The sequence below is a fragment of the Canis lupus genome, chromosome 8 (assembly GCF_048164855.1).
Source record: "Canis lupus baileyi chromosome 8, mCanLup2.hap1, whole genome shotgun sequence".
NCBI classification, from domain to species: domain Eukaryota; kingdom Metazoa; phylum Chordata; class Mammalia; order Carnivora; family Canidae; genus Canis; species Canis lupus.
This window is the reverse complement of record NC_132845.1, coordinates 25,700,766-25,725,341: the sequence shown is the minus strand read 5'-3', so window position 1 is coordinate 25,725,341 and position 24,576 is coordinate 25,700,766. Positions and strand designations below refer to the sequence as shown.

The 24,576-nt window shown below is 31.9% G+C and overlaps 1 protein-coding gene and 1 pseudogene across 4 annotated transcripts in view; one reads left to right on the top strand and one right to left on the bottom strand.

The window, feature by feature from the left end:
* Window positions 1–24,576, top strand: part of DPYD (dihydropyrimidine dehydrogenase) — a 790,677-nt gene that overhangs the window by 96,476 nt on the left and 669,625 nt on the right. For 3 of the 4 annotated variants that reach the window (XM_072834642.1, XM_072834643.1, XM_072834644.1), the window contains exon 3: window positions 11,779–11,861. In XM_072834642.1, the coding sequence (XP_072690743.1) occupies window positions 11,779–11,861 (83 nt within the window). Of the gene's footprint in view, window positions 1–11,778; window positions 11,862–19,519; window positions 19,618–24,576 lie in introns of all 4 variants that reach the window. The other variant, XM_072834646.1, reaches the window with a different exon arrangement.
* LOC140639289 (U6 spliceosomal RNA) lies at window positions 3,692–3,787 on the bottom strand (annotated as a pseudogene).

The window sequence follows — 24,576 nt, the reverse complement described above, 5'->3', positions numbered from 1 at the left end:
TGGAAATTATGTATTGGTATTAGAATGCTCATCTAGAATTTTTAAAGATCTAAATATAATCATTATTTCTTACTTATAAACAACGTCAGTGGGCCTAGTTTTGGTGAGTGCCAAATTGAAAATACAACATTTTACTGGAAGAATGAGTTCACCTAATTCTCTCATTCTTCACTTTAATTTAGATCTTAGGAATTTCTAACTACATAGAAACACTGGTATTATCTTTTTTTTGATTTACCTTACTGTTTAAAGAAAACCATTAAATTGATCAATGTCAAATCACCTTAGAGTTTCAGTGGTAAGCTGGGGTATGCTATTTAAATTCTTCAGATTTTATTTTTTTAAAGATTTTATTTATTTATTCATGAGAGACACAGAGGCAGAGACACAGGCAGAGAGAGAAACAGGCTCCATGCAGGGAGCCCCATGTGGGACTCCATCCCAGGTCTCCAGGATCACGCCCTGGACTGAAGGCGGAGCTAAACTGCTGAGCCACCCAGGCTGCCCCGAAAGTCTTCAGATTTTAAAATGTGTTTATAGTTGCTTCCATAAGACTTGTGCTCTCCCTGGTAAAAATTCCCTGTGGGTCCTTCAAAATATAGTATGCTGCAGGCCTCCAACCATCTGAGATTTGTAATGATTATTAATGCGTGATTAATATGTAGCAATGATTCGCCCACTTGACATGGAACATACATGCCTGATAAAAATTACCTTATTGAATTGAAATTGTGTTTTTTGAAAATGAATAGGGTTTGTTTGTTTGCTTACTTGTTTTTAACCTTGGTATCTCCAGTGACTAGCATAGTATCCAGCACCTACTAGATTCTAAGTAAATAATTGAATGAATAAGTGATGCCTACCTTTTATTTCTACTTTGGCAACAGATTTGACTTTTGCATTATATTCTGTATAAGTTCGAAAGTTTGCACTGAAGTGTCATTATCAGACACTAACAGGAATTTGCCACTCAATGTTGCTACTCAAGATACTTAGACAACTAATTATATTTGTAACTTTTGTTTTTGTGTCATCTAGTTTCATTGCAAAATCATATTTCCTGATACTAAAATTTGGTAAGCAGAGACTTAGGACCATAGATAGGTTTCAGGGGATCCAATGACTGACTAAAATTATATACAGCATATGGGTGTGTGTGTGTGTGTGTGTGTGAGAATATTTAATTTTTTAAGAAGAAAGGATCATGATTTTTATTATATTCTCATAGGTATCTTATAACCAAAAAGTCAAAAATATTTTTATAGGACTGTATTTATTTTATTTTATTATTCAGAAGAATTGCCTGAAAAGCATGAAAAATGCACATTTTTCTACCTCACTTTGTAAAATCTGATCCCTTAGTATTATGGTGGGTCATGGATGTTCCTCCCTTTCCTCCTCTTTATTCTTTTCCTGGTCTTCTATCACTTATTTAAAAGCTTCTATTCAATGTACTAAGTGATTAACATATATTATCTCATTATTTTTAACCCCCTGTGCAAAAAAGTGCTTTTACTATAGTGTGGCAGTAGGACCCATGGGCAGAAAGAGCTGCACTGGGATTGTGAGGAGTGACTGATCATATACTTTTTAGTTAGTGGGGGTTAGGGACAATGTAAATCACAAGGAATTTGGAAGCAAGGCTAGCTACTATGTTAGGATAAGATCCTTTACAATTGTCTAGTAAAACATGAGTCCTGAAAGCCTTCAGAATATTAATGGGCCATATGTTTGAAGTATGACTGTTAACATATATCACTGGGGCAGGGGGTGAGGTGGGAGTGATGTTTACAGTTGCCAGAGTGAAGTAACACTAACTAGAGCAAAGCTCTGGTGGTAAAACATTAAGGAAGTCCTGGAGGGAACTGTATGTTGTGTTAAAATCTCTGTACCTCACAAATTCTGCCTGGAGACTATGAGCTGCAGCACAGTCTGGCCTTTGTTCTTTTTCTCCTGATTTATCCCCACCCCAAACAGCTTTGACCCTTAAATCTTTTAGGTTGCTGAGGGTGGAAGGTCTCCTCTTCTGTAACCTATTCTTGCTGAATGGGGGCATAAAGATGTCCCTACAGCCCTAGAAGTAAGTATATTTCACTTAGAATAAACTCAGTTAAGTATCCTGCCTGAGGACAAGTAACAGTAGGCATGCAATGACACTGAAGTATGAAGCTGGAGCCAGTTTTACTACCTTAGTCTTTTTTTTTTTTTTTTTTAATCTAGAAAAATTTGACTTGTTTCAAAAAGATGTTCGGAAATAATAAACTTACAGACATGTCTGCTCCAAAGAGAATTAATTCCTGTCTCTTCTTTTTTTTTTTTTTTTTTTTTTTATTTATTTATTTATGATAGTCACAGAGAGAGAGAGAGAGAGAGGCAGAGACATAGGCAGAGGGAGAAGCAGGCTCCATGCACCGGGAGCCTGATGTGGGATTCGATCCCGGGTCTCCAGGATCGCGCCCTGGGCCAAAGGCAGGCGCCAAACCGCTGCGCCACCCAGGGATCCCCTCTTCTTTTTATTCTCCCTAGATTTTGATCAATTTGGGGGTACTTATTTACTATTATATTCCTGGTGCTTAGTATGATGCCTAACATATAGTACAATTTGCAAGAATTTATTCTAAATTGAAATTAGCTTTGAGCTTTTTATGATTTAGTAATTCCAGGACTTCCATTTCAGTAGCTATGCCATCAACTCTCTGTGACCTTAATAATATAGAAGTTTCTTCATGTATTAAACTTGGTGTTTTAATTTTTAAAACCTTGGTTAGTATATAAATTTTAGATCCAACCTGTTTAGTTTTAGTTATTGTGATTATTTTATAAAGTAAAGGCAGTCCCATAGAAATTAAGTCAAATGAAAATATGATTTTTTAAATTTAATAACCTAATTTGCTAACTTTTTTTATTATTTCCAGCTCCATCTAGCATATGAACCAGTAGATATTTGGTTGAATTTGTTATTGTTTGGTATAGTTTAAACAAAGATAGCTCAGTAATCTTTTTAAATTTTTTAGCATTCAGAGATCTCCTTATATATTATTTTACTCCCCTGTTGCTATTGATAATTCTATTTGTTTGCTTTATTATACTTTTATACAATTCTTAACACAGATGAGATATAAAACACTATAAAATCTATCACAGTTGAAACTCTAGACCTTCCTTCAACCCAAGGGAATTCATTTGGCAAAAGGCCACCAAAACCAGTTCTTTTTTGATGCTTAGTTTCTAGTTTCTGCTTTAATTGCTGCCAAAATCTGAGCACTTGGGGATTTAATTGCTCATTATATTTGTCACAGTGGTGTCACAGACTCAAATAAAAACTGTTGCATGAAAAATATTTATGGGTATTAATTTGGCCTAAACATGTGTATATTGGATTCCTTATTTTTCTACATTATAAAGTATAGCATGTCTAGACAGAATTAAGACAGAATTCTTTAAGAACTTAGGCCCCATTTTACTAGTAAAGTATTATTATACATCCAGTCCAGAATCTACATTTAACAACCAACATCTAGGAGAGGATATGTTCAGAACTTTATTATATTCATTTTATTCAGTTTACTTTTTTGAAGCACTCTCTAAGGGATTTGATTCTGGCTCTGAGGACAGACTAGTTGCGTTCAAACCTTTATATCCCTTACTAGCTGTATGATCTTGAGTAAGTTATCTTTTTTTTTTTTTTTTTTTAAATATGGAACACTTCACGAATTTGCGTGTCATCCTTGCGCAGGGGCCATGCTAATCTTCTCTGTATCGTTCCAATTGAGTAAGTTATCTTAATCTCTCTGTGCCTGTTTCCTCATCTATAAAGTATGGGTAACTATGTTGTTGTAAAGATAAAATGGGCAAAGCTCCTAGAAGGTGACTAACAGAGAGAAAGTCCTCAGTGTTGGCTAGTTTCCTGTAGTTCAGCTCGATATGCCAATAGAAAACTATAAATATTACCATGGTTGCTGATATGATAGTGCATTCTGGTCAGCACTAAATCCAGTACCTTTTATGTCTTTTCATTTTTTTTTCATTTTTGCTGTGTGTTCCACTTGCTTGTGGGAACAACTAGCCTAGTTGTAGGCTAGTAAGCCTGCTTTCTTGTTCCCATCTTTTATTACTAATCACTTATTTTTCTTGTTCTTGCACTTGCTAATCTGAGGAGTAGTTTTTTTTTTACTCATTATTGTATTGTATTCCCTTTTCCCTTTAATTTACCCTTTGGCTTTCCCTTCTTTCTTTTCTGTAAAATACATGCATCACCTTGCTTCTGCTGTGGTGGTTTGCAATTATCTTGTTCAAAGGAAATTATTAGGCACCTAAAACATAGGAAATGCAAGTAATCACCATGAACAAGGTAATTTTTTGGAGTTGTTTGGAATTTTTTTGTAACCTGGAAATAAGTCCCCTCTGTCTTTCTTATGCCTGAAATTGTCTTCTGGAATAGTCCTACACTACATTATAGAATCCTTTAGAATGAACAACATATTAAGGTATCAGTTGCATAAAAATAGGTTTATAATTTTTTTCAGATGTGTACTCCTGTGAACTAGGCCTAGAATAGACTTTGATACAACATTGGAACCCCTTTACTTATAGCTGTCCCTCGTGTTAGGGAAATGTTATTGATATACTATAAGGCTGTTTGCCTCTTACCCAATAGATTTATCTGATGCTTAATTTTATTTATGATTAGAATGAACAGATAAAGGTATTACCTGCTTGAGATGTTTTTCTCATTATGATAAAGGAATAACATTTGTCTGAATTAGAATTAAACTCATGTATCTCTCCTTTGAAATATTATTCTTGAAAAAAATATTGGATTTGATTTCCATTTCAGCATACAGAATATTTTTGGTGAAGGTATCAGACCATTAGATGCTTACTAGGTTTTTCCTTTTCCTTTTCCTTTTTCTTTTCTTTTCTTTTTCTCTTTTTTTTTCTTTTCTTTTCTTTCCCTTTTTCATTCTGTTGGGCACAATAAGCTTTGACAGACTCATGGAGTGTGAAACATGGAGCCTTTTTTCCTTTTCTTTTAGTGAACATGATACTCGCTTTGGGTTCCCATTCCACCTTATGGCAAGATATGTAATTTTAACCACTTCCAGATAAAATCACTGCTGAAGTTAAGCCTTTTTATGAATAAAATGAAGAAATACCTATATGCTCTGGAATACCCTCTTTGCACTCTGAGAACTTGTCCTTAAGTCCTGGAGCCACAGAGAGCTTAGTGGGGCCACTTCAGGCCTCTCTGTTTGACTTTCCTCTTTCTTCTACCTTCAGGAGAATATATTCATCTCCTATCCCTGTAGCCAGAAAAGCTAAATAGTCAAATAGTCTTTCAACTCTGTTTTATGCTAGGAATGAGCCTTTAAGAACTCAAAATCCAATAATTTTGTTTCTTTTTTAATGTCTTTCATGAGCTTGTTCTTCTGCAACTGTGTTGGCCAAGATAAGTTTAAAGTTACTTGAAGAAGAGTCAGGTCTGAAGGTTTCAGGGCCAAAACAAAACAAACAAAAAGTATATATTTTTTCTTTATATTCTTAATTCACTACATAGAAAAGGAGTCAAATGCATTTATTATATAACATTGTTGAAATCTGTGTGAGATTCCAAAAACATGTATTTTTAAAAATATAAATCTGAAAAAGTGAAGTTTCCTTAAGAATTCTGTTTTTTAAAGGTGGTCTACACATGGATTTTACTGTAAAATGACCCTTTCCAAAAATTAATCAGATAAACATTGATTTTTGGGGGAAGGATTTATAAATTATAAGAAATAATAAAAGCTTCTTTTTAAAAATGTTTGTTTACTGCATTCATTACACAGCTTTTCCCAGGGGACTTCAGACAGATATTGGGATGACAAGAGGCTCTTGTGGACTTATTCTGTGTTTGCTTTTGATTCTTAGCTACTGTTACACTGTTGTAGTGGGCTGCCTTAAATATTTGTTATCTGTGACTTTCTTTTGCCATGAGCATTATTGCTCTAGTCTAGGGAGTAACTTTAAATGACTAAACTGAGATCTAAAATTCTCTCTTAATTATAGTAGTGCAATTAACATACCCTTCCTTTGGTTTTAACAATTTAATTTCACATTTCCTATAGTATTGTGAGTCTTAAAGACATTATCCCAATTCAGAACATTTGTTTTTAAAGTTCTTTTTTTTAAATTTTTTATTTATTTATGACAGTCACAGAGAGAGAGAGAGAGAGAGAGAGGAAGAGACACAGGCAGAGGGAGAAGCAGGCTCCATGCACCGGGAGCTCGACGTGGGATTCGACCCTGGGTCTCCAGGATCGTGCCCTGGACCAAAGGCAGGCGCTAAACCGCTGCGCCATCCAGGGATCCCCAGAACATTTGTTTTTAAATAAAGAGATTCAGATCTAGTGTTTGATTTTGTTACTCCCTGTTGGTAAATGCAAAGTTTAGAAGCTTTTCAACCATGCAAAACAAAATATCCTGTCAAGGGACAGATTTATTTCTGTGAAACAATTCCATTAAACAAAAACATATGTATAAATATATGTGTGTGTATATGTGTATATATTTAAAATTAGAGATTTATTACAAATATGCCCATAGCAATTAAATAGAAGTATCTATTTCCATATGTGATTTATAAATTATTTGTGGAAAAATCAAATAAAGATAGGTGCTGTTTTCTAAATTTTGGGAAAAAAAGGTTATCAAACCTTCCACTTTAAGATTTAAACATGTCTCTTAGCAGCATTTCATCCTAATTGATGGCATCGGGTTGATTTTTGACAAACTAGTTGCAGAGGAAAGTAAGTATGATTATATGACCAAAGAGATAATATATATCGTTTTCTATTAATGGTTAAATGGGTGGGGGAAATGAATGAAATTAGAATCAGAAAACTTGAATTTGAGTACTAAGTCTACCATAGAATACAATAGTCACATACTTAGAATGCATTTTAGGTGAAAACAATTTGAGTTACATGGGAATAATTTCAGTCAATGAACATTTATTTTCCTTTCTAAAATACTTTTGAAAGTTTTAATTAATTTTTAGCCATCTATTCCTGTCCTATGTTTATAATATTAGCAAACTAAATTAAAAAGAAATTGACTAAGTAAATAACAGCACTGGAATATTATACAACTTTAAAAATTGCATTGTGATATGTATTTAGAATGATGGATAGATACTAATCATATATTATTAATTTTAATTTTATGAAGGTTAAAAATAGTATCTTCCAAATGTCACATACCTAGTAGTTGTGTTTCAGTCTTTTTAGGTATTCATTTACTCCAAAAGGCATTATTTAAGTAGCAGTTGTTAACATTAAGCTCTGTTGTAGTTGCATGTAGCAAATGGATGTAAATGAATTTATCACATGACTTATTTCTTTTTATTTTTTTTCAAGGACTTTATTTCTTTATTACTTTGTATACATTTTTATACTTTTTTGTTGGGTGTGCAAAAGTAAAGAAAACTAACTGATGATTAGAAACTTTCTAGATAATTTAAAATATGAAAACTTTCTTGAACTCACTGGCAAAATTAGAGGAGGAAAAATTTTAAAAAGTGCAAATTTAATAGGAAAAATTAAGATATATTAAAAAGGTCCTGTTTTACATTAAATTTCTTCTATTGATAGCACTTCTTGTATTGCATTACATTAAGAAAGCATCATATTCGGGATCCCTGGGTGGCGCAGCGGTTTGGCGCCTGCCTTTGGCCCAGGGCGCGATCCTGGAGACCCGGGATCGAGTCCCACGTCGGGCTCCCGGTGCATGGAGCCTGCTTCTCCCTCTGCCTGTGTCTCTGCCTCTCTCTCTCTTTCTGTGACTATCATGAATAAATTAAAAAAAAAAAAAGCATCATATTCAAGGTAAAATGTACAGATATTTCCAAAAACTTGAAAAATTTCATTTACTTATGAATTATTTTAAAGTCAAAAGAAATACAAACCCATGTTTGAAATTTTGGAAAATATCAAAAACTGTAAGTTTAAAGAAGTGCCCTTGTTTATTCAACATTCTGTGGTAACCTGAAATACTATTTCATTTCAATAAGGATAAGTTTGACTTTTTACAGGAATTAGATCTTTCATACAGAATTTTAATAAATAATAAAATGTTATTTTATGCTTATTAACTGATAGCTAATATTTACTGTCAGATAGTTTTAGCTTCTTTATATACATTTTTAAATTTTAATTGTAATGATATGTGATTGCATTGTGTTTTCCTAACCAGAATTCAAGCTCTCTTCTAAAATTTTTATTGCATTATAATTAAATGTGGAAAAATAGATTAAGTACTCAGTTCCATGAATTTTCACAAAATGAATTGAACAGAGCCATAGAAGACCCTTTGTGTCTCTTGTAGTCACTGTCTTGATTAGTTTTACCTATTTTTAAAACTATTGCTTTGTTGAGATATATTTGCATACCATAAAGTTCACTCTTAAAGTGTATAAGTCAGTAGTTTTTAGTATATTCACAGAGTTGTGCATCTAGCACCACTTCTTCCAGAACACTTTTATCTCCCCCAAAAGAAACCTCATTACCATTAGCACTCATTCCCACACTCTTCAGTCTTTGGCAACCACTAATTTCCTTACTATCTCTGTGGATGTGCCTATAGTGGACATTTTACAGAAATTGAGTTACACAATGCGGTCTCTTGTATTTGGCTTTTTCACTTAGCATAACATTTTTTTTTACTTAGCATAATATTTTTAAAGCTCATTTATGTTGTAGCATGTATCAGAACTTCCCTTTTTGAGTGGCAAAAAATATTTTATCAGTATACTACATTTATCATTATATTGGATTTTTTCCTTTTTTTTTTTGTCTGTTATAAATAATGCTGCTATGAACATTTATATACAAATATTTATGTGGATGTATGTTGCCCTACATTTTCATTCTTACACCAGTACAACAATGTCTTGGTTACTTTAATTTTAGTGTCAGTTTTAAAGTCAGGAACCATGAGTCCTTCAACTTTGCAGTTTGTTTTAAGAATGTTCTGGCTGTTCTGGTCCCTTGTGTTTTTGTATTAATCTTAAGATCAGCTTGTCAAAATCTGCAAAAATATGTCAGCTGGGATTTTGACAGGAATTACTTTGAATCTTTAGATCAATTTAGGGAGTAACACCATTTTAATAATTAATATTAAGTCTTCTAATCCATGAACATGGGATATCTTTCCATTTATTTTTGTCCTTAATTTTTTTCTTGATGTTTTGTGCTTTTCAATGCACGAGCCATATGCTTCTTTTATTTAATTTATTCAGAAATATCTATTCTTTTTATCCTCATATAAATGAAATTTTTTCATTTTGGTTCACTTATTGCAGCTTTGCCTATTTTTGAACTATATATAAGTGAAATAATTTTGTTGTGTGTTCATTTTCTTTTGAATGTCCCATCTTTTGTTCAATATTATATATGTAAAATGTATTCATGTCACTCCATGTAGCTTAAATTGTTCATTCTTATTGCTATATAGTTTACCATTGTATTAGTATATAATGATATTTATATATTTATATATTACATCTTGATGTACATTTGTTTCTAGTTTTGGCTATCTTGAATAATGTTATTACTAACATTTTTGTACATGAATTTAGGTGAACATTTATAAATTTGTTCTGGGTATATTCCTAAGCATGAGTTCAGCTTTTGAAAGTACTTCAAAAAGCTTTACAAAATGGTAACAATTTACAGTTCCATTGGCAGTGCTTCAGTTGCTTTTTATACTAAAAAAAACTTTGTATGATCTATATTTAGTCATTTTCAATGTGTAATGATAATCCCATTGTTTAAATTTGCATCTTTCTCATGATTAGTGATGTTGAGCATATTTGTTTGCTTTTAATTAGCAATTTTGGATATTCTCTTTTATATAGTATTTATATAAGTCCATTGCTTTATTTTTTATTGAGCCATTTGTCTCATATTTATTTGTAGGAGTTCTTTATTTATTGTAGGTATGAATAATTAAAATAGTATGAAACTGGCCTAAGTATAGGAAATTGAGTAGTGGTTCATAATGGACTCCAGAAAGCAGACTACATATATACTGTGATTTACTTTATGAACAAGATTAATAACAGTGGCGAAATGATGGCCCCTTCAATAATTAGTATTGACTTAATTGATTACCTATACAGTGTGATTTCCTACCTCACATCACATACAAATACTAATCCCAGAGTTTTGAACATCTACATGTGAAATGTAAAATAATATAGGAAAATATATTCATAACCTTAAAGAAGTCAAAGATTTCTTAAAGAGATCGCAAAAGACAATAACTATTAACCATAAATTTAAGTAATAGTAAATTGGACCTCATTCAAAATAATTTTCTTCATGAAAAAACACTACTAAAGAAGTGAAAAGACAAGACATAGAGCGGGAGAGGATATTTGTAGTTTATATATCCAAAATAGGACTGTTATTCAGAATTCAAATTATTTTAGATATATTTGGTAATTTTATAGACTTTCACTATAAAAGCATGTAACTATGTGTTAGAAAGGATCTTTCCCCTAACTTGGCTGATTAAAAATATCAAGAGAAAAAGTAGTATATGTATCTCAATAGGTTTTAAATCAATTCTTATACATTGGAAAATATTAATCTAAATCCTGCAATTTTCTAAAATCCCTTCTTAGTTATAATTTAAAATGGAAGGAACACATTCATATTTAAAGTTTTAAATTTATTTTTTGTTATTTAATTAGCTAAAAGGTAAATCTATTTTATTACCTAAATACCCCTAAATTCTTTTTCTTTTCTTTTTTTTTTAAGATTTTATTTGAAAGAGAGCACAAGTGGGAGGAACAAAGGGAGAGGGAGAAGCAAACTCCCCACTGAGCAGGGATCTAGATGTGGGTATCCATCCCAGGACTCTGGGATCATGACCTGAGCTTAAGACAGACTTAAGGCACCCTTAAATACCCCTAAATTCTATATAAAATCTAATATTCCAAAAGATTCATGGATACATTTTTAGTTTAAAATTTAATTCTATACTACATTATGTTCTCAAAACTTATTAGGGCCTTGTAAGATCGAGTTAGTTTTACATATGAAAATATAGTTAAAAGTGTAGTTAAAAAAAAAATAAAAACTGTTAGAAATGCTTAGAATCTGATACATCACTTAATTTTAAGAACTGAAGTTATTTATTTTTAAACATATCTATATATAAAATATATTCTCCTTTTTAAAACATCTGTATATATATACTTATAAACATCACATATACAATTGTTTTTTAAAGATCTTATTTGAAAATTTTGATTCCAAAATGTTGGAACTTTTAAATTATACCTAGGCTGTATCTTTCCATGTCAGTAATTACTAATTTTTTTAGAAGTAATTATTTATCCTATACATATTTTTATGATTTCAAACTTACTTTATTGACTTTGTCTTTTGAATTTAAATTGGTTTTTATATATTTGAGATTATTTTAGAGAACTGATTTTTAAACCTCAGAGCTCTTGAAGTTGTACTAATTTTATATAAATTAATTTATTCTATTTACCCCATTTTGAAAAAATTGATAAAAGACTTCTGTGATAGCTGTATCATAAGACATTTTTATTTTGTTACTGTTGAATTCACTGTCAATTTTAATGAATCCTACCCAATTAAAGTGGTGTGCATATTTTTCATGAGTCCATAATCAATATAATCAATTATATTTTTACATAATTGCATAGATATAATTTTATCTCAGGATGTTGGAGGATTAATGTGTTTTTCTAATATGTTGCAGAAATGCGAGAAGCTGGAGAATAATTTTGATGACATCAAGCACACGACTCTTGGTGAGCGAGGAGCTCTCCGAGAAGCAATGAGGTAAGTCTGGGTCACCATAGCAACAGTCACAGATGTGGTAAAGAAAAAGTCATTCTTCATTATTGGGGGAACAAATGAGTTCATTGCCACCATTCAGCTCTGTTCTCTAAGGTATTAATTTGTCAGTGGAGAGACTTCCCTTGAGGCTGTACTTTGGTTTTGAAGCTGCATAAATGTTAAGCCTCAGTGCACAGTAAAAAATGTAAATGTTTAATTTGTTACTTAAAATGCTTAAGGGGTGTCTTGTTTTATATTTATACTAAACTGTGTGATTGAATGGAAATATTGTTCATCTAAATTCTGCCTGAATATAAAAAAATAAACTGTACAATGGTGGTTAAACTGAGTAGTATTTTCTCCTAATTAATATTTAATTTAAAAAGAGGTACTTAAAATTTCATATTCTATTAGATTTTTATAGGATTATATCATAGTGTTTTTAAACTGATTTACATTTTCACACTTTTATAAAACATATGGATTAACTTTTTTCAAATATAACGAGCCTGATGGTTTTTTTTTCTTTTTTCACTTTTTTACCGTTACTATTTCTAAATATTTCTCTGAAATCTCCCCAGACTTGAAACCTTTTTAATAACTTTTAGGAAGCAGTCTTTAAATCTTTCTTTTACTAGACATTAAAAATGTGAGGAATAAAACTCATCATCCTTAGATCTAGAAAACAACAAATGCGATTAATCTTTAAAGTTCTGAGCTGAACATTCCAGTGGGATAATTTCTAATATATTTGTACAGAAATAGTGTCTTTACCTCTATTTAGCCTATGAAACTACAATTGATTCTTAAAATATAGCTCCTCCTATCAGGTTCTTTTTTCTTTTTAGGACCTTAAGGCTGAAAATAATATAAAATAAGAGAAAGTATAAACCTATGAGGCTTTCTACAAGGATAGGTTGTGTACAATTTTGTTATTGCTAGCACACAGTTACCATATACTTTAGTTTAGAAGCTGCTCTCATTTAGTAAGCTTCCTTTTACCATGCAAGCAGCAGGGGAAAGTAATTAAATTTAATAGAAGCTGCCCTCATTTTGAAGCCACTTCTATTTAAAACCACAGGGGGAGGTAATTAAATTTAATGGAAACAGTAGCTTCTACACAAAGATACATGGTACTTCTGTATAGATGATTATGATGTCACAAAAAGAGGAATAATATATTACTAGTACTGAGAAATTACCAGCTGGAGCGAGTGAGCCTATTTTATTGTTAATGTCTTCACTAATAAAAAAAGAGGGAAAAATAGAACTGAGTATACAATAGAGAATTTGTACCTATAAAATGCAATCAGACATTCACAGGAAGTTAGTTTTTGAAAAGTAGTAATAAATTTAAAATAAGGTATAAAATATATTGTAGAAAAACCCAATACAGAAATTATGAATGAATGAAGTATTTTTCAGTGTAGTCTTTATCCCGTATCTAAAACTACCACAGTTATAGGTTGAAGGCATCATATTTGTACATGCTTATTATAATTATTTTGAATATATTAAGTGTGCACACCAATATTTATCTAGAAAAGTAAAATTATTCTCTGTATTTTTACATCTATTCGGTTTGAAGAAAACACATAGACACACAGGAAGACAAAGAGAATGCCAGCTCTGAAGCTTTGAATAAAAGAACTGAAGGCCTAAAACAGAAAGAATTACAAAGGGCAATGTGAATGAGAATGGATGTGATTGCGGGAAATATAATGAACAAGGAAAAGACAGTAACTAGTATAGAAAATTTGTTATTAAGGAAAACCAAACAGAATTATGGGAGAATTGTGTGTGTATGAAGAAGATAATTCTGCCAAATTTCGTAATACGACTTTTGAAAATACCAGATATTCTGCTTTTAAGAAAGTAGAAACAAACTAATAAGCAAAACAAGTATTACCTGGTTGGAGTAACCTCTCAGTCACTTATACTGTCAGATAAAGCAGTATTCTAAATAATTTAAATCAGCTTTTAATTTTAGGGCTGTATAATGTACTTTGTGTATATCAGCTACATATTTTACACATACACACATATTCATAATGTTTAGATTCTCTAAACACAAATAATTTAGCAACCAGAATATTCAACAATTTAGTATACTGGGGGCTGCCACTTATGTTTTTGCTTGTTTTTTGCCTTTAGGAAATGTAGCAGGAGCTTATTTTTTAAAAATATGCGAGATTAGAGAAGCATGGGAAAAAAGTCGTGATGCTCTGTGACTAAGAATAAGAGGAGAATGCAGAAAGGGGCAAAAATTAATTGTTTTCTCCTCTATGATCAATTTTTGCCTTATATAAAGGGTGTCTATATCAAAGAAAACTATGGAGAGAGTAAGAAATTTGATTTAGGCCTTGAAAGATAGCCAGTTTTGCAAGTAGAGGGAATAGAGTTGAGCAAAGTCATGAAGGTCTTTAAGTGAAAAGCGTATGCCAAATACCTGGTATTTTCAACAGTAAATAGTTGATATAAAGCACATCTTTTAAGCTCTTTTGAATATATGTTTCTGCACAAAACTCACATAAGCAGAATTTTTGAGTCAGTAATGTCTCTCCTTATATGTCAAACATCCTTCTGTGTAAATGAAGCAATACAAAGTTGGCAAAGATGATGGGAACAATTCAGAATCTCACAGTGTGAGAAGGGGCAGTGGGAAAAAATTTACTGAAAACCGCAGTTAGCATCAGGGCTGGCCTTAGGAAGCTAGCTGGAAATGTGTTTGTTACCCTACTCTGGAGACCAGTTACCTGCAGTCTAGCTTGTCATGATAAAGAAGGTAAGTTATTTCAGGAAGTCATGTTTTTAAGGAAGCAGGTGACAAGATGAAATATAAAAATTAGAATTTTGTAGAATTCTAATGGGAAAAGAATATACAATGTCGGAATAGAAACAGTCTTTCATTTACTTAATAAATATTTATTTGGTTTCTGTAATATACCAGGTGATGGGAATATGGAAAGAAATAATTCCTGCCCTCAAGGAGGTAATAGTCTAGTGGAGCAGACAGGTACAGAAATCAAATGCTTGATGTGAAAACTCAAAACCCCAGTCTTGAGTCCTTTCTTTGGTTTCCAGAATTCCATGGAGCTTTTGTCTTGGTCCATGGACATGGCCTAGCTCAGCTATGGGAACATTATCTTCTCTCAGAAGCTTAGTCTCTGCAGCAGCCCTCAGGTGGCTTCAGACATCTTCAGTGGTGTTCTTGCCATTTGAGATCCCACCTGTGCTCCCCTCTTATCCTAGATATGAGGACCCATAGCCAACTGTCTTAAAACACAAGAGGCTGGGACACCTGGGCAGCTCAGCAGTTGAGCCTCTGCCTTCGGCTCAGGGCGTGGTCCTGGAGTCCCAGGACGAGTCCCACATCAGGCTTCCCCTTGAGGAGCCTGCTTCTCCCTCTGCCTATGTCTCTGCCTCTCTGTGTCTCTCATGAATAAATAAATAAAATCTTAAAAAAAAAGAAACTTTAAAACACAAGGGGCTATGACCTACTCTGGAATGTACTGTCTAAAAAAAAGCAGGTATTTGATCAGGTTTTGGCTAATCCTAAAATGGGAAAAAATTCATTAAAAAGTTTGTTTTCACAGCAAAATAGAGGGTGCAGTGAAGGTGATGAGAAAGCTAGAGAGATTAGTGAGCTCACTAAGATCAAGGTAGAAGGGTGTAGAGGTCAACAGAGAGGGGGGAGTATGTTTGAGAAATATTGAAATATTTAGAACATAGATCTGATTTGACTTTGTGGCTTAGCCCCAGTAAATCATAACCCTGACTTACCTACTCTTTTTAAAACCTTTTAAAGTATTCTTACTGTGATTGAATAAATTCTAATTTATTCTGTGCCCAACTATATAGTAAATTCCATGAGAGTAGGAGGATTGCTATTTTGCCTTTGTTTGTATTCTTAGCATCACCATAGTATTGGCATATGTTAGGTGCTCAATAATTAGTGGTTGAATTCTTGATAAAGATAAAGATAAGAAGGAGATTTAGTAAGGACAAGTGAAATGTTTTACTTCGAATATTTGGATATACACTAATTAATATGGGGAGAGAAAAAAAAGAGGACTAAGGAAGAATATTTTGGTTTTCAGATGAATTTGAGATAGCTATGGGGAACTTGTGTAAATTTGCAATAAGCAGAGGAAAAATATAATTCTACAATTCAGGAAAAATACTGGGGGTTGATATGCACATTTGGCAGTTGTTGAGTATTTTGATTCTTGTAGCCATAGGAGAGGGTGTGATTCCCAAGAATAGGACCTCAAATCAGAAAGGAGAGTCTAACCAGATGACTAAGAAAATATTGGGCTTGAAAATGTGTGTCACAAAGGAAACATATTTTGAGATTTAAAAATTATAAATAACTTTCTCCAACAGAGTAAGTTGAAACTGTAAAATGGTGTGCTTGAGAAGAAAAGGGTAGGCGGCAATCCTGGCCAGTGTTCTGTGGCTCCTGAAGATATCTTGAGCAGTGGTGCCCAGAAGAACTTTCTGTGAACTGGAGTAAAACTGCCTCTAGTAGAAGTGTTCTAAGTCTGTGCTTTTTAGCATGATTGCCACTGGACACACATAGCTACAAAGAACCTGAATTATGGCTATTGTAACTGAGGAGCTGAATATTTAATTTTATTTAACTTTTAATCTAAATGTAAATAGTTGTATGCAGTTAGGGGCTGTGGTTTGGATGTATCACCCTATGGGGTTATGTTTGAGTTGCTAACATAACATTCATCCATCTCTCACTAATGGGATTCTCATCAGTGGAGTGGCTAGGTTAAGGCTAAACCATGTTCACACACATTATACATATATATCATATACTAACTCTCAAAAAATGTAGAATAAAAGGTAGATTCATAATATAATAATGGTTGTAAAACCAAAATTAACAACAATGACTTGATATGGAGGGGGTAAGTGACTATTATTCTCTAAGATAATTAACAACAATAACACTTTAGGAATTAATAAAAGAATTTAGTAATGTCAGATTTAAGATAAAGATGGAAATTGATGAGGTCTTCTGTGTATTATCCATAACTAGTTAGTGGTTGCAACTGACAGTAGATCCTATGAATTTATTATATTATAAGGTACCCCAAATCATGCAGGACATGTTGAATCATTCAATAGGTAGTATAAGAAGCAGTTGTTCTGTTATTTGGAAAAAAGAAATCACTTCATATTTTTACTGCACAGGTGCTAAAGGATGTTTCATGTATATTAAAGAACTAAATGAAATATAAACGAAACAGCCAAAGTCCACTAAATATGGAAGTGACTACTTTTTTTTTTTTTTTTTTGAGGTTTGGATGGGGAAAGAGATGATGAGCTAAAAAGTAGTTGAAAAAAATCACTAAGCTTTGCTCTCATTAAAAAAGTTTCTGTACGTAGTAAGAAATCATGAAATTCAAAGACCGCATCAGCGTACTCTATTGCTGTATGTTTAAAAGATTCAAAAAGATTAGGAGCTCAATGGCTAATTGGCAAAGTATGATTAAGAAACCTTTGAAAATATTCAACTGTAAAAGCCAGCAAAATATAAGTTATGTAAAAAATGTACTAATTTCCTGATTACTGACATCACTGCAGTTCAGTGGGGAGGAGATTTTTGAGTGCTAGCATTGGAAATGGCAAGACAGTCATTTCTCTTTCTCAGAGCTCAAGAACAGAGGAAATGATTGCTGTACTTAAGGAAAGGATTGCACCAGTAAGTATGAAGAGCCTTAAAACAAACATACCCGTTTCATATTAATTTAACTTCCTGAAATAGATTATGCAGAAGACTGAAAAATTAAGGATAATCTGAATCTATTCCTCAAACTATTAGAATATTACAGCAAATAAATTGAAGAGAACCTCGTCATCTACTATTAAGGAAACAAATAAGAAAATGAATATTATATATATAAAACATATGATTCATATTTATATATACATATATGATTTTATATTTACATACAAGTATATAAACTTAAATATATTTATAAAATATTTATGTAATAACGTATAGTATTTTACACACACATACATAAATGGTAAATTGTGGCATATTCTTTCTGGATATTAAAAGAGTCTTCATGGTGTTTTTAGTAACGCATGAATCCTCATGTTAAAATATTCACTGAAAAACGCCAGGAAACAAAATTGCGTGTAGAACATTATCTCCACTGACTAGAAAGAATGCAGAGAAAGAAGATGAGATTAAAATAGAGTAAAATAGCTATTATATCTAGGTGATGGGCGAACAGATACTTTATTCAGGCTTATAATTTTCTGTTCTGAATTTTCTATAATGGAAGCATATTATGAATGATTTGAAAAATAATGAACTAAGAAATGGAGAAATGGAAAAAATAAAATATGAATACTAGGGTAAGTGGTAAAAATCAGATTTTAGACTCCAACCGTGATTTTAGGTTATTAATCTTTTTTTAGTCTTACTTTTTTTTGTAAAATAGGATTAAAACCTTAATAGGATTAATATGAAGAACAACAATAATGGAGGATGCTTTGTAATTTATGAAACATCAATAAAATGATGATACAAAGTATTACAATGTTTGTATACATCATTTGCATTTAATGGTGTTAGAGTGATTATTTCAAAAATAACTTACATATGTCATATATAATGGAATTGACTGGAAAACTTCAGTGTAGCCTTAGAATTTAGAATACCAGAGGGAATATTTCTTGTCTAACTTATACAGAGTTTATTGTAATTCCATGGCTATGTGGAAATAATTGTACAGGATTTCTGAAAATGATGACATAAGAAAAAAAATTAAAGACAGGAAAAAATGCATCTCTGGGTTAAATCTCTGTCTATTGTATGATAGTAGTGAATTTAGAGCTAAAATTCACAACTTGTTTTTTGTCATATTTTCTCCTTATCACTGCCAATTCAGCCTTCTTATCATGCCAAAGGGATTTGATTTCTGTATTATCATATTGTGCACCTTTCTTAGACCCTGTAATAAATTCTAAACATCAAGGGGAAAAGTGGAACCTTTTTAACATTGTGTCTCTCTGTCCCCCTTTCAGTTCCAGAGGCAATAGCTAGACATGTTTAGTACAAATATGAAATTGAAAAATAAGTCAATTGAATAACTTGAGAAAAAGGAGACCCAAATTCTGAAAAAGAAAGGGCCCATATAGTTCATTAAAAAGAAAAAAAATGTGGTATAAAGGTTTTAGATAATACAGAAAAATATAGATTGGTCAGATTTATGGTTATACCTCAATGATGAGAATGTAAATTATATTGTTGGAATTTGAACATTGATAATCAGGTATTAGTTTTTTAAATGCAGAGTCACACCTATTCAGTGACACCTGTTATATTTAGATTATTATTATGGGATGAACTTCCAGGACATATATGAAATTTATTCTTCCTTTCTGCTAGGCTTCGTCACGTGTTAGAACTTCTGTCACTAGATGGTGATATTGAGTTGCACAGTTTATATTTCTGGCTTTTTTTCTGGTGTGTGTAATAGTAATTGTAGGTGTGCCATAAACACAGCCATTTATGTAGAGTTAAACTAAGTGTAACTGTATAAGCTTGGAGGATAGTTTTAAGAGATACAATCACATTCTAAATATTTCAGTCAAAAATTTAACATTGCTTTACTGTTTCTTTACTTTAGACTCATTAGACTTTGGAGGGTGGAAGAAATATAAATAGCAATCTAAACGTCATTAAAGACTCCAGTCTTAAGGAGAGATTCAGAGATATTGAAAAGAGGTATTTTTCAGCTTTTCTCTTCTAGATGTGTTAGTCTAAAAAGTGTATCTTTAATTTCACTTCTTTGTTAATTTCCAGTGGTAATGGGACTGTTTACCAACTGATCTAAGGGTTGTGTTACTCGTGGTACCTAGCTGCTAATTGTTTTATTAATGTTTTAGTTATAGTAAGATTATATCTCTTACTAAGCATAATGGTTAAACTACGCTGATATTTCTTTAAATGGTACTTCTACATGAACTGGTGTAAAAACTGTTTCTATGAGTAGTTTTGTCTATCTGAATAAGACCTAAAGTTAAGAATATTAGTCTTAAAAGAAAGAATATTAGTCTTATCCTACTAAATCTTAATTTTGTAAGTTTATTGTGTGTATGCATATATTATATATGTATAAATGTGTATGTTTGTATATGTAAATGTGTTACTATTTCCCTCTCTCTCTTTGTCTAAATCTTCCCTTCCAAGTCAAGGAAATCTTGTAGTGTGACAGTATTTTGCATTTGGAGATCCCTATGCTCTTTAGACATATTTATTAGGATTACAAAAATTTATGTACAAGGGGATTCAATGAAATTCTTTTATAATAGTAAAAAAAGGAAAAGAGGGGGAGAAAACAGCCTAAATATTTATGAATAGTTAGTTGAATAATTTAAAAATGAATATAAGATATGAAAAATTTTGAAATATCATTGAAATAAAATATGAGATAAAATGAGAAAGTATTTTTTTAAGATTTTATTTATTTATTCATGAGAGACACACAGAGAGAAAGAGGCAGAGACACAGGCAGAGGGAGAAGCAGGCTCCATGCCGGGAGCCTGACGTGGGCCTCGATCCCAGGTCTCCAGGATCATGCACTGAGCCGAAGGCAGGCACTAAACTGCTGAGCCACCCGGGCTGCCCAAAATGAGAAAATATTAACAAAATTCTTATAGTAAAATCATCAGATGGTTAAATAGTATGGAAAGTAAATACATTTTTTTTTCAAAATTCTAGATGTTATATAATGCTATCAATGATTACAGATGATTTCACATTTGATACATTTTTTTTTGCTTTCAAAGCTTTCAGAAATATACATTATCTTTGTGATCATAAATACCTGTGTGTGTGTGTATCTATGTTTGTTTTTTAACTATATGAAAAGTTTGTCCAGTGAGATTGGATTCAGAAACAATATGTTAGTTTTCCATTTTAAGCAGATTTCTTGATCCTTCATAATTATATTTCTGCGAGTCTTCTCTCACTAAAGGTATCAGCAAGTATCTCTCTAGAAAGGTCCTCCAACCAAGTCAGCAAATTATGAGTATCCTCTTCTTTTATGCAGAGGAGAATATCTTGTCTTTATCATTTCTGTTTTAAGGAGGTACATATTCCACCATTGCCCACAGTAGGTTTCTGCATTTTGTCACCTAACATATGCGTGTATGAATATTTTTATATATTCCATTTCTTAATTAACATCTTAGAAACCAAGCTTAATGTTTTAGATTTTGTGAAATCTAGACACAAAAGTATGCTATCACTTTCTCTAGATCATGATGATATGACTACTCTAATAAATGGCACTGGTATACAACTTAGAAAATGTAGGTTAGGCATTAGGGAAATGATTAATTACCTAAAAATATACAATTAATTGCATTTGATTATATATTCTATATAATTAAGTTTATGTGATTTGTGTAATATGAATATATGTATATATTCATACACACATATATGTGCCAAAAGGTACACACAAATATATGTTTGATGTCATTTGTTTACAGGATAAGTTATGAATGTTACTTTCATTCATTCCAGGAGTGAATTGAAAGCAAGATTTATCATTTAGTTTTGGATGGACCAGAGATACTTTAATTTTTTCACTATTTATCAGAAATAGGAGAAAAGTCCTGGAATAATTCTCACTAATGTTTATTAATAAAGTCAAATATATGCTTAGCATTAATACTTTGAATTGTTTATTCATTTGGTAGTGATTAGTATATATGAATTTGGAACTATGTTGATTTACAAATCTTCTCTACTTTAAATTTTAATTAGAACTTGATTATGAGAAATATTGATTATATACATATCAGTGATAAATTTTTGAAACAACAGCACAAATGAAATCAGGCATTGGTTAATTTAATTATATATTTGTAAACTGCATTATCATATTAATCTAAGCATTTGTTCATTCAACCTGGTGCCTACTATATACTAGACACTATTTAAAAGGAGTATTTGTAGATGAAAATCAAATTAAAATTTTAACTAGCATTTATGACAACTTGGTAACTTTAGAATGAAATAAAATCATTGGTAAATTGGATGTTTATATTTAAAACACAAATTAGCATCAATATACATAAATAGAATTTAGCCATGCTAAAAAAAATTACATTTTCCCCTTAGTAGCTGAAGATTGTGTATTAAAACTAGAAAGGAAGGGATACAGCTTTTGTTTTGCTACCAAAGAAAAGTGCAGAGCTAAGTCTTACTCTAGAATGCTTATCATTTTAGATACAGACTTTGAATGAGCAGCTAATAGCTAAAATTATTTAGGAGATAAAAATTGGTACTGTGAGGATTAGCTTTAATTTTAAGTATCCATAATTGAAGTGCCACATTATGATTTTAATGTTATGATAATCTTGTTAACAAGCTGTTGTGTATATACTATCATATTTTAATGTAGTTGCAAAGCTTAAGTAAACCATAAAGTAAATTGCTTTTTGAATCAGGCTTTTACAAGTGGAAAATTAGTGGTTTACATGTTTTGAATACATATTTTGTAATTATGTGTGGCATTTTCTACAACTTAAGAAGAATAATAGAATAGGTTTATAGATAATATATTATTGTTCATAATACATTGGCATATTTTGTTATTGTGCATTCTAATTAGCTTGGGTTTATTCCACATGTACTATAAAATAATAACTGATTCTACTTCTTTTTCTGTAATAGTCTTCTCTTCTGGAAGATATACGTTGTAGTTTAGTAATGCTATTTCTCATTTCTCATATACCAGCACATTACTTTTAACCAAAAATTAATATCTGTCTTATCTAGTATTTGTACAGGTTATTGTGATATATATGAATTACATCCATTGGGAGTGTTTTTGTTTATTTATCTTTGGGGTAGAAAAAAAATGTCCTATTCTGATGATTGTTGATGATAGCTAATTAGATTTACTTTTTCTGAATTTGTAACTTCGGTTGTCAAAGACAAAGCATGCCAGTTTGATAGTCTAAAACAGAAATAAGCAAACTTTGGGGTACCTGGGTGGCTTGGTTAGTTAAGCCTCTGACTCTTGGTTTCAGCTCAAGTCATGGTATCTGGTAGCCTAAGGCAGGCTCCATGCTCAGCAGGGAGTCTACTTGAGAATTCTCTCTCTCCCCACCTCCCTCTTCCCTCACCTCCCTTTTCCCCCACTTCTCTCTTTCTCTCTCTCTCCAATAAATAAATAAAATCTTAAAAAAAGAAAGAAAGAAACCAACTTCAGAGTAAAAGTCCAGTTAGTAAATACTTGCCAACCTCTGATTCATACAGTCTCTGTTGTAATTACTCAGTTATGCTGATGTAGTACAAAACTGGCCACACAGACGATATGTGATCTAATATGTGTAGCTGCACGGATGTGGCTGTGTCCTAATAAAATGGTATGGAAACAGGAAGCCAGGTGGATTTGTCCCATGGGTCATAGTTTATTGATCTCTGGTTAAGAGCAGACTTGGCATAAATCAATTAAAATAAATTTAAAAAAATAATTTGGCAAATATATTATGAATTTTGATTGTCTCAGATTAATACTAAAAATTAGTATGAAGCTCTTCCAATTTTGTTAACAAAGATGGCTATAAAACATTTACTGACTCTCATTATTTCCCTATTTCTGGGCTAATCCTTGAAATTGAGTAAGTTGCACTTCGTAGATTACTCATTCGAATAATAAGCATAATTTAGAGATAAATCACCAGTTGCAATTGTAAAATCACCAATAAGCAACCAACATGCAGTATTGGTATCAGTGCTACTGAATCAATTAGCATTCATTTATTATGTTTATGGCTTAGAGTTAAAATGTGGACTAAAGACTGAAGAGCCGTCTGCATTATGAAACACTATAATGGGGATCCCTGGGTGGCTCAGTGGTTCAGCGCCTGCCTTTGGCCCAGGGCGCGATCCTGGAGTCCTGGGATCGAGTCCCGCATCGGGCTCCCGGCATGGAGCCTGCTTCTCCCTCCTCCTGTGTCTCTGCCTCTCTCTCTCTCTCTCTCTCTCTCTATGTCTATCATGAATAAATAAATAAATCTTAAAAAAAAAGAAACACTATAATGTTACTCTTCATTTTGGCACTGGTTTGCCACAATGTAGTACCGATAAAAATATGACATTGTGATATCTTAATTTGTTAATTATTCTGATAAATGTGTGAAGAATCATGGCATCTACTAAATATACATACATGATATCTGATGTTGATTGGAAAATATTGTGATGTGTTCCATGATCCATTACTTTAATTCCTTTAAAAAGGTTTATGCCTATGAGATTATCTAAGGAACTTCATTTAAAAAATTTAACCAATCTATATTTAATAAATCTGTGAATTACAAGTAATTATTTTTCTTCTACTCCACGAAGAATTTTTCAGTATTAAATGAGATGCCATTTGGGATACTCTGAGCTCTTTTTAAAAAAATAATCTTGATGTTTAAAGTTCAGTCATCTAATGTTTTCCAAAGACCCTCATAAGAAAATTAGTTTAATTTAGTACATTTCCTAACTTTTAGCTGTATAGTTCTCTTCCATTTTAAGGGCCATTATTTTGGATGGCAAATAGAAGAAATGAGTCACTTAATTTTCAAATCTTCCATAATATCAACTTTCATCAAGTTTTAGTGGAAATGGATATTTGTCATTGAACTACAGAGGTAATACTTTTAATGGGTATCTGTG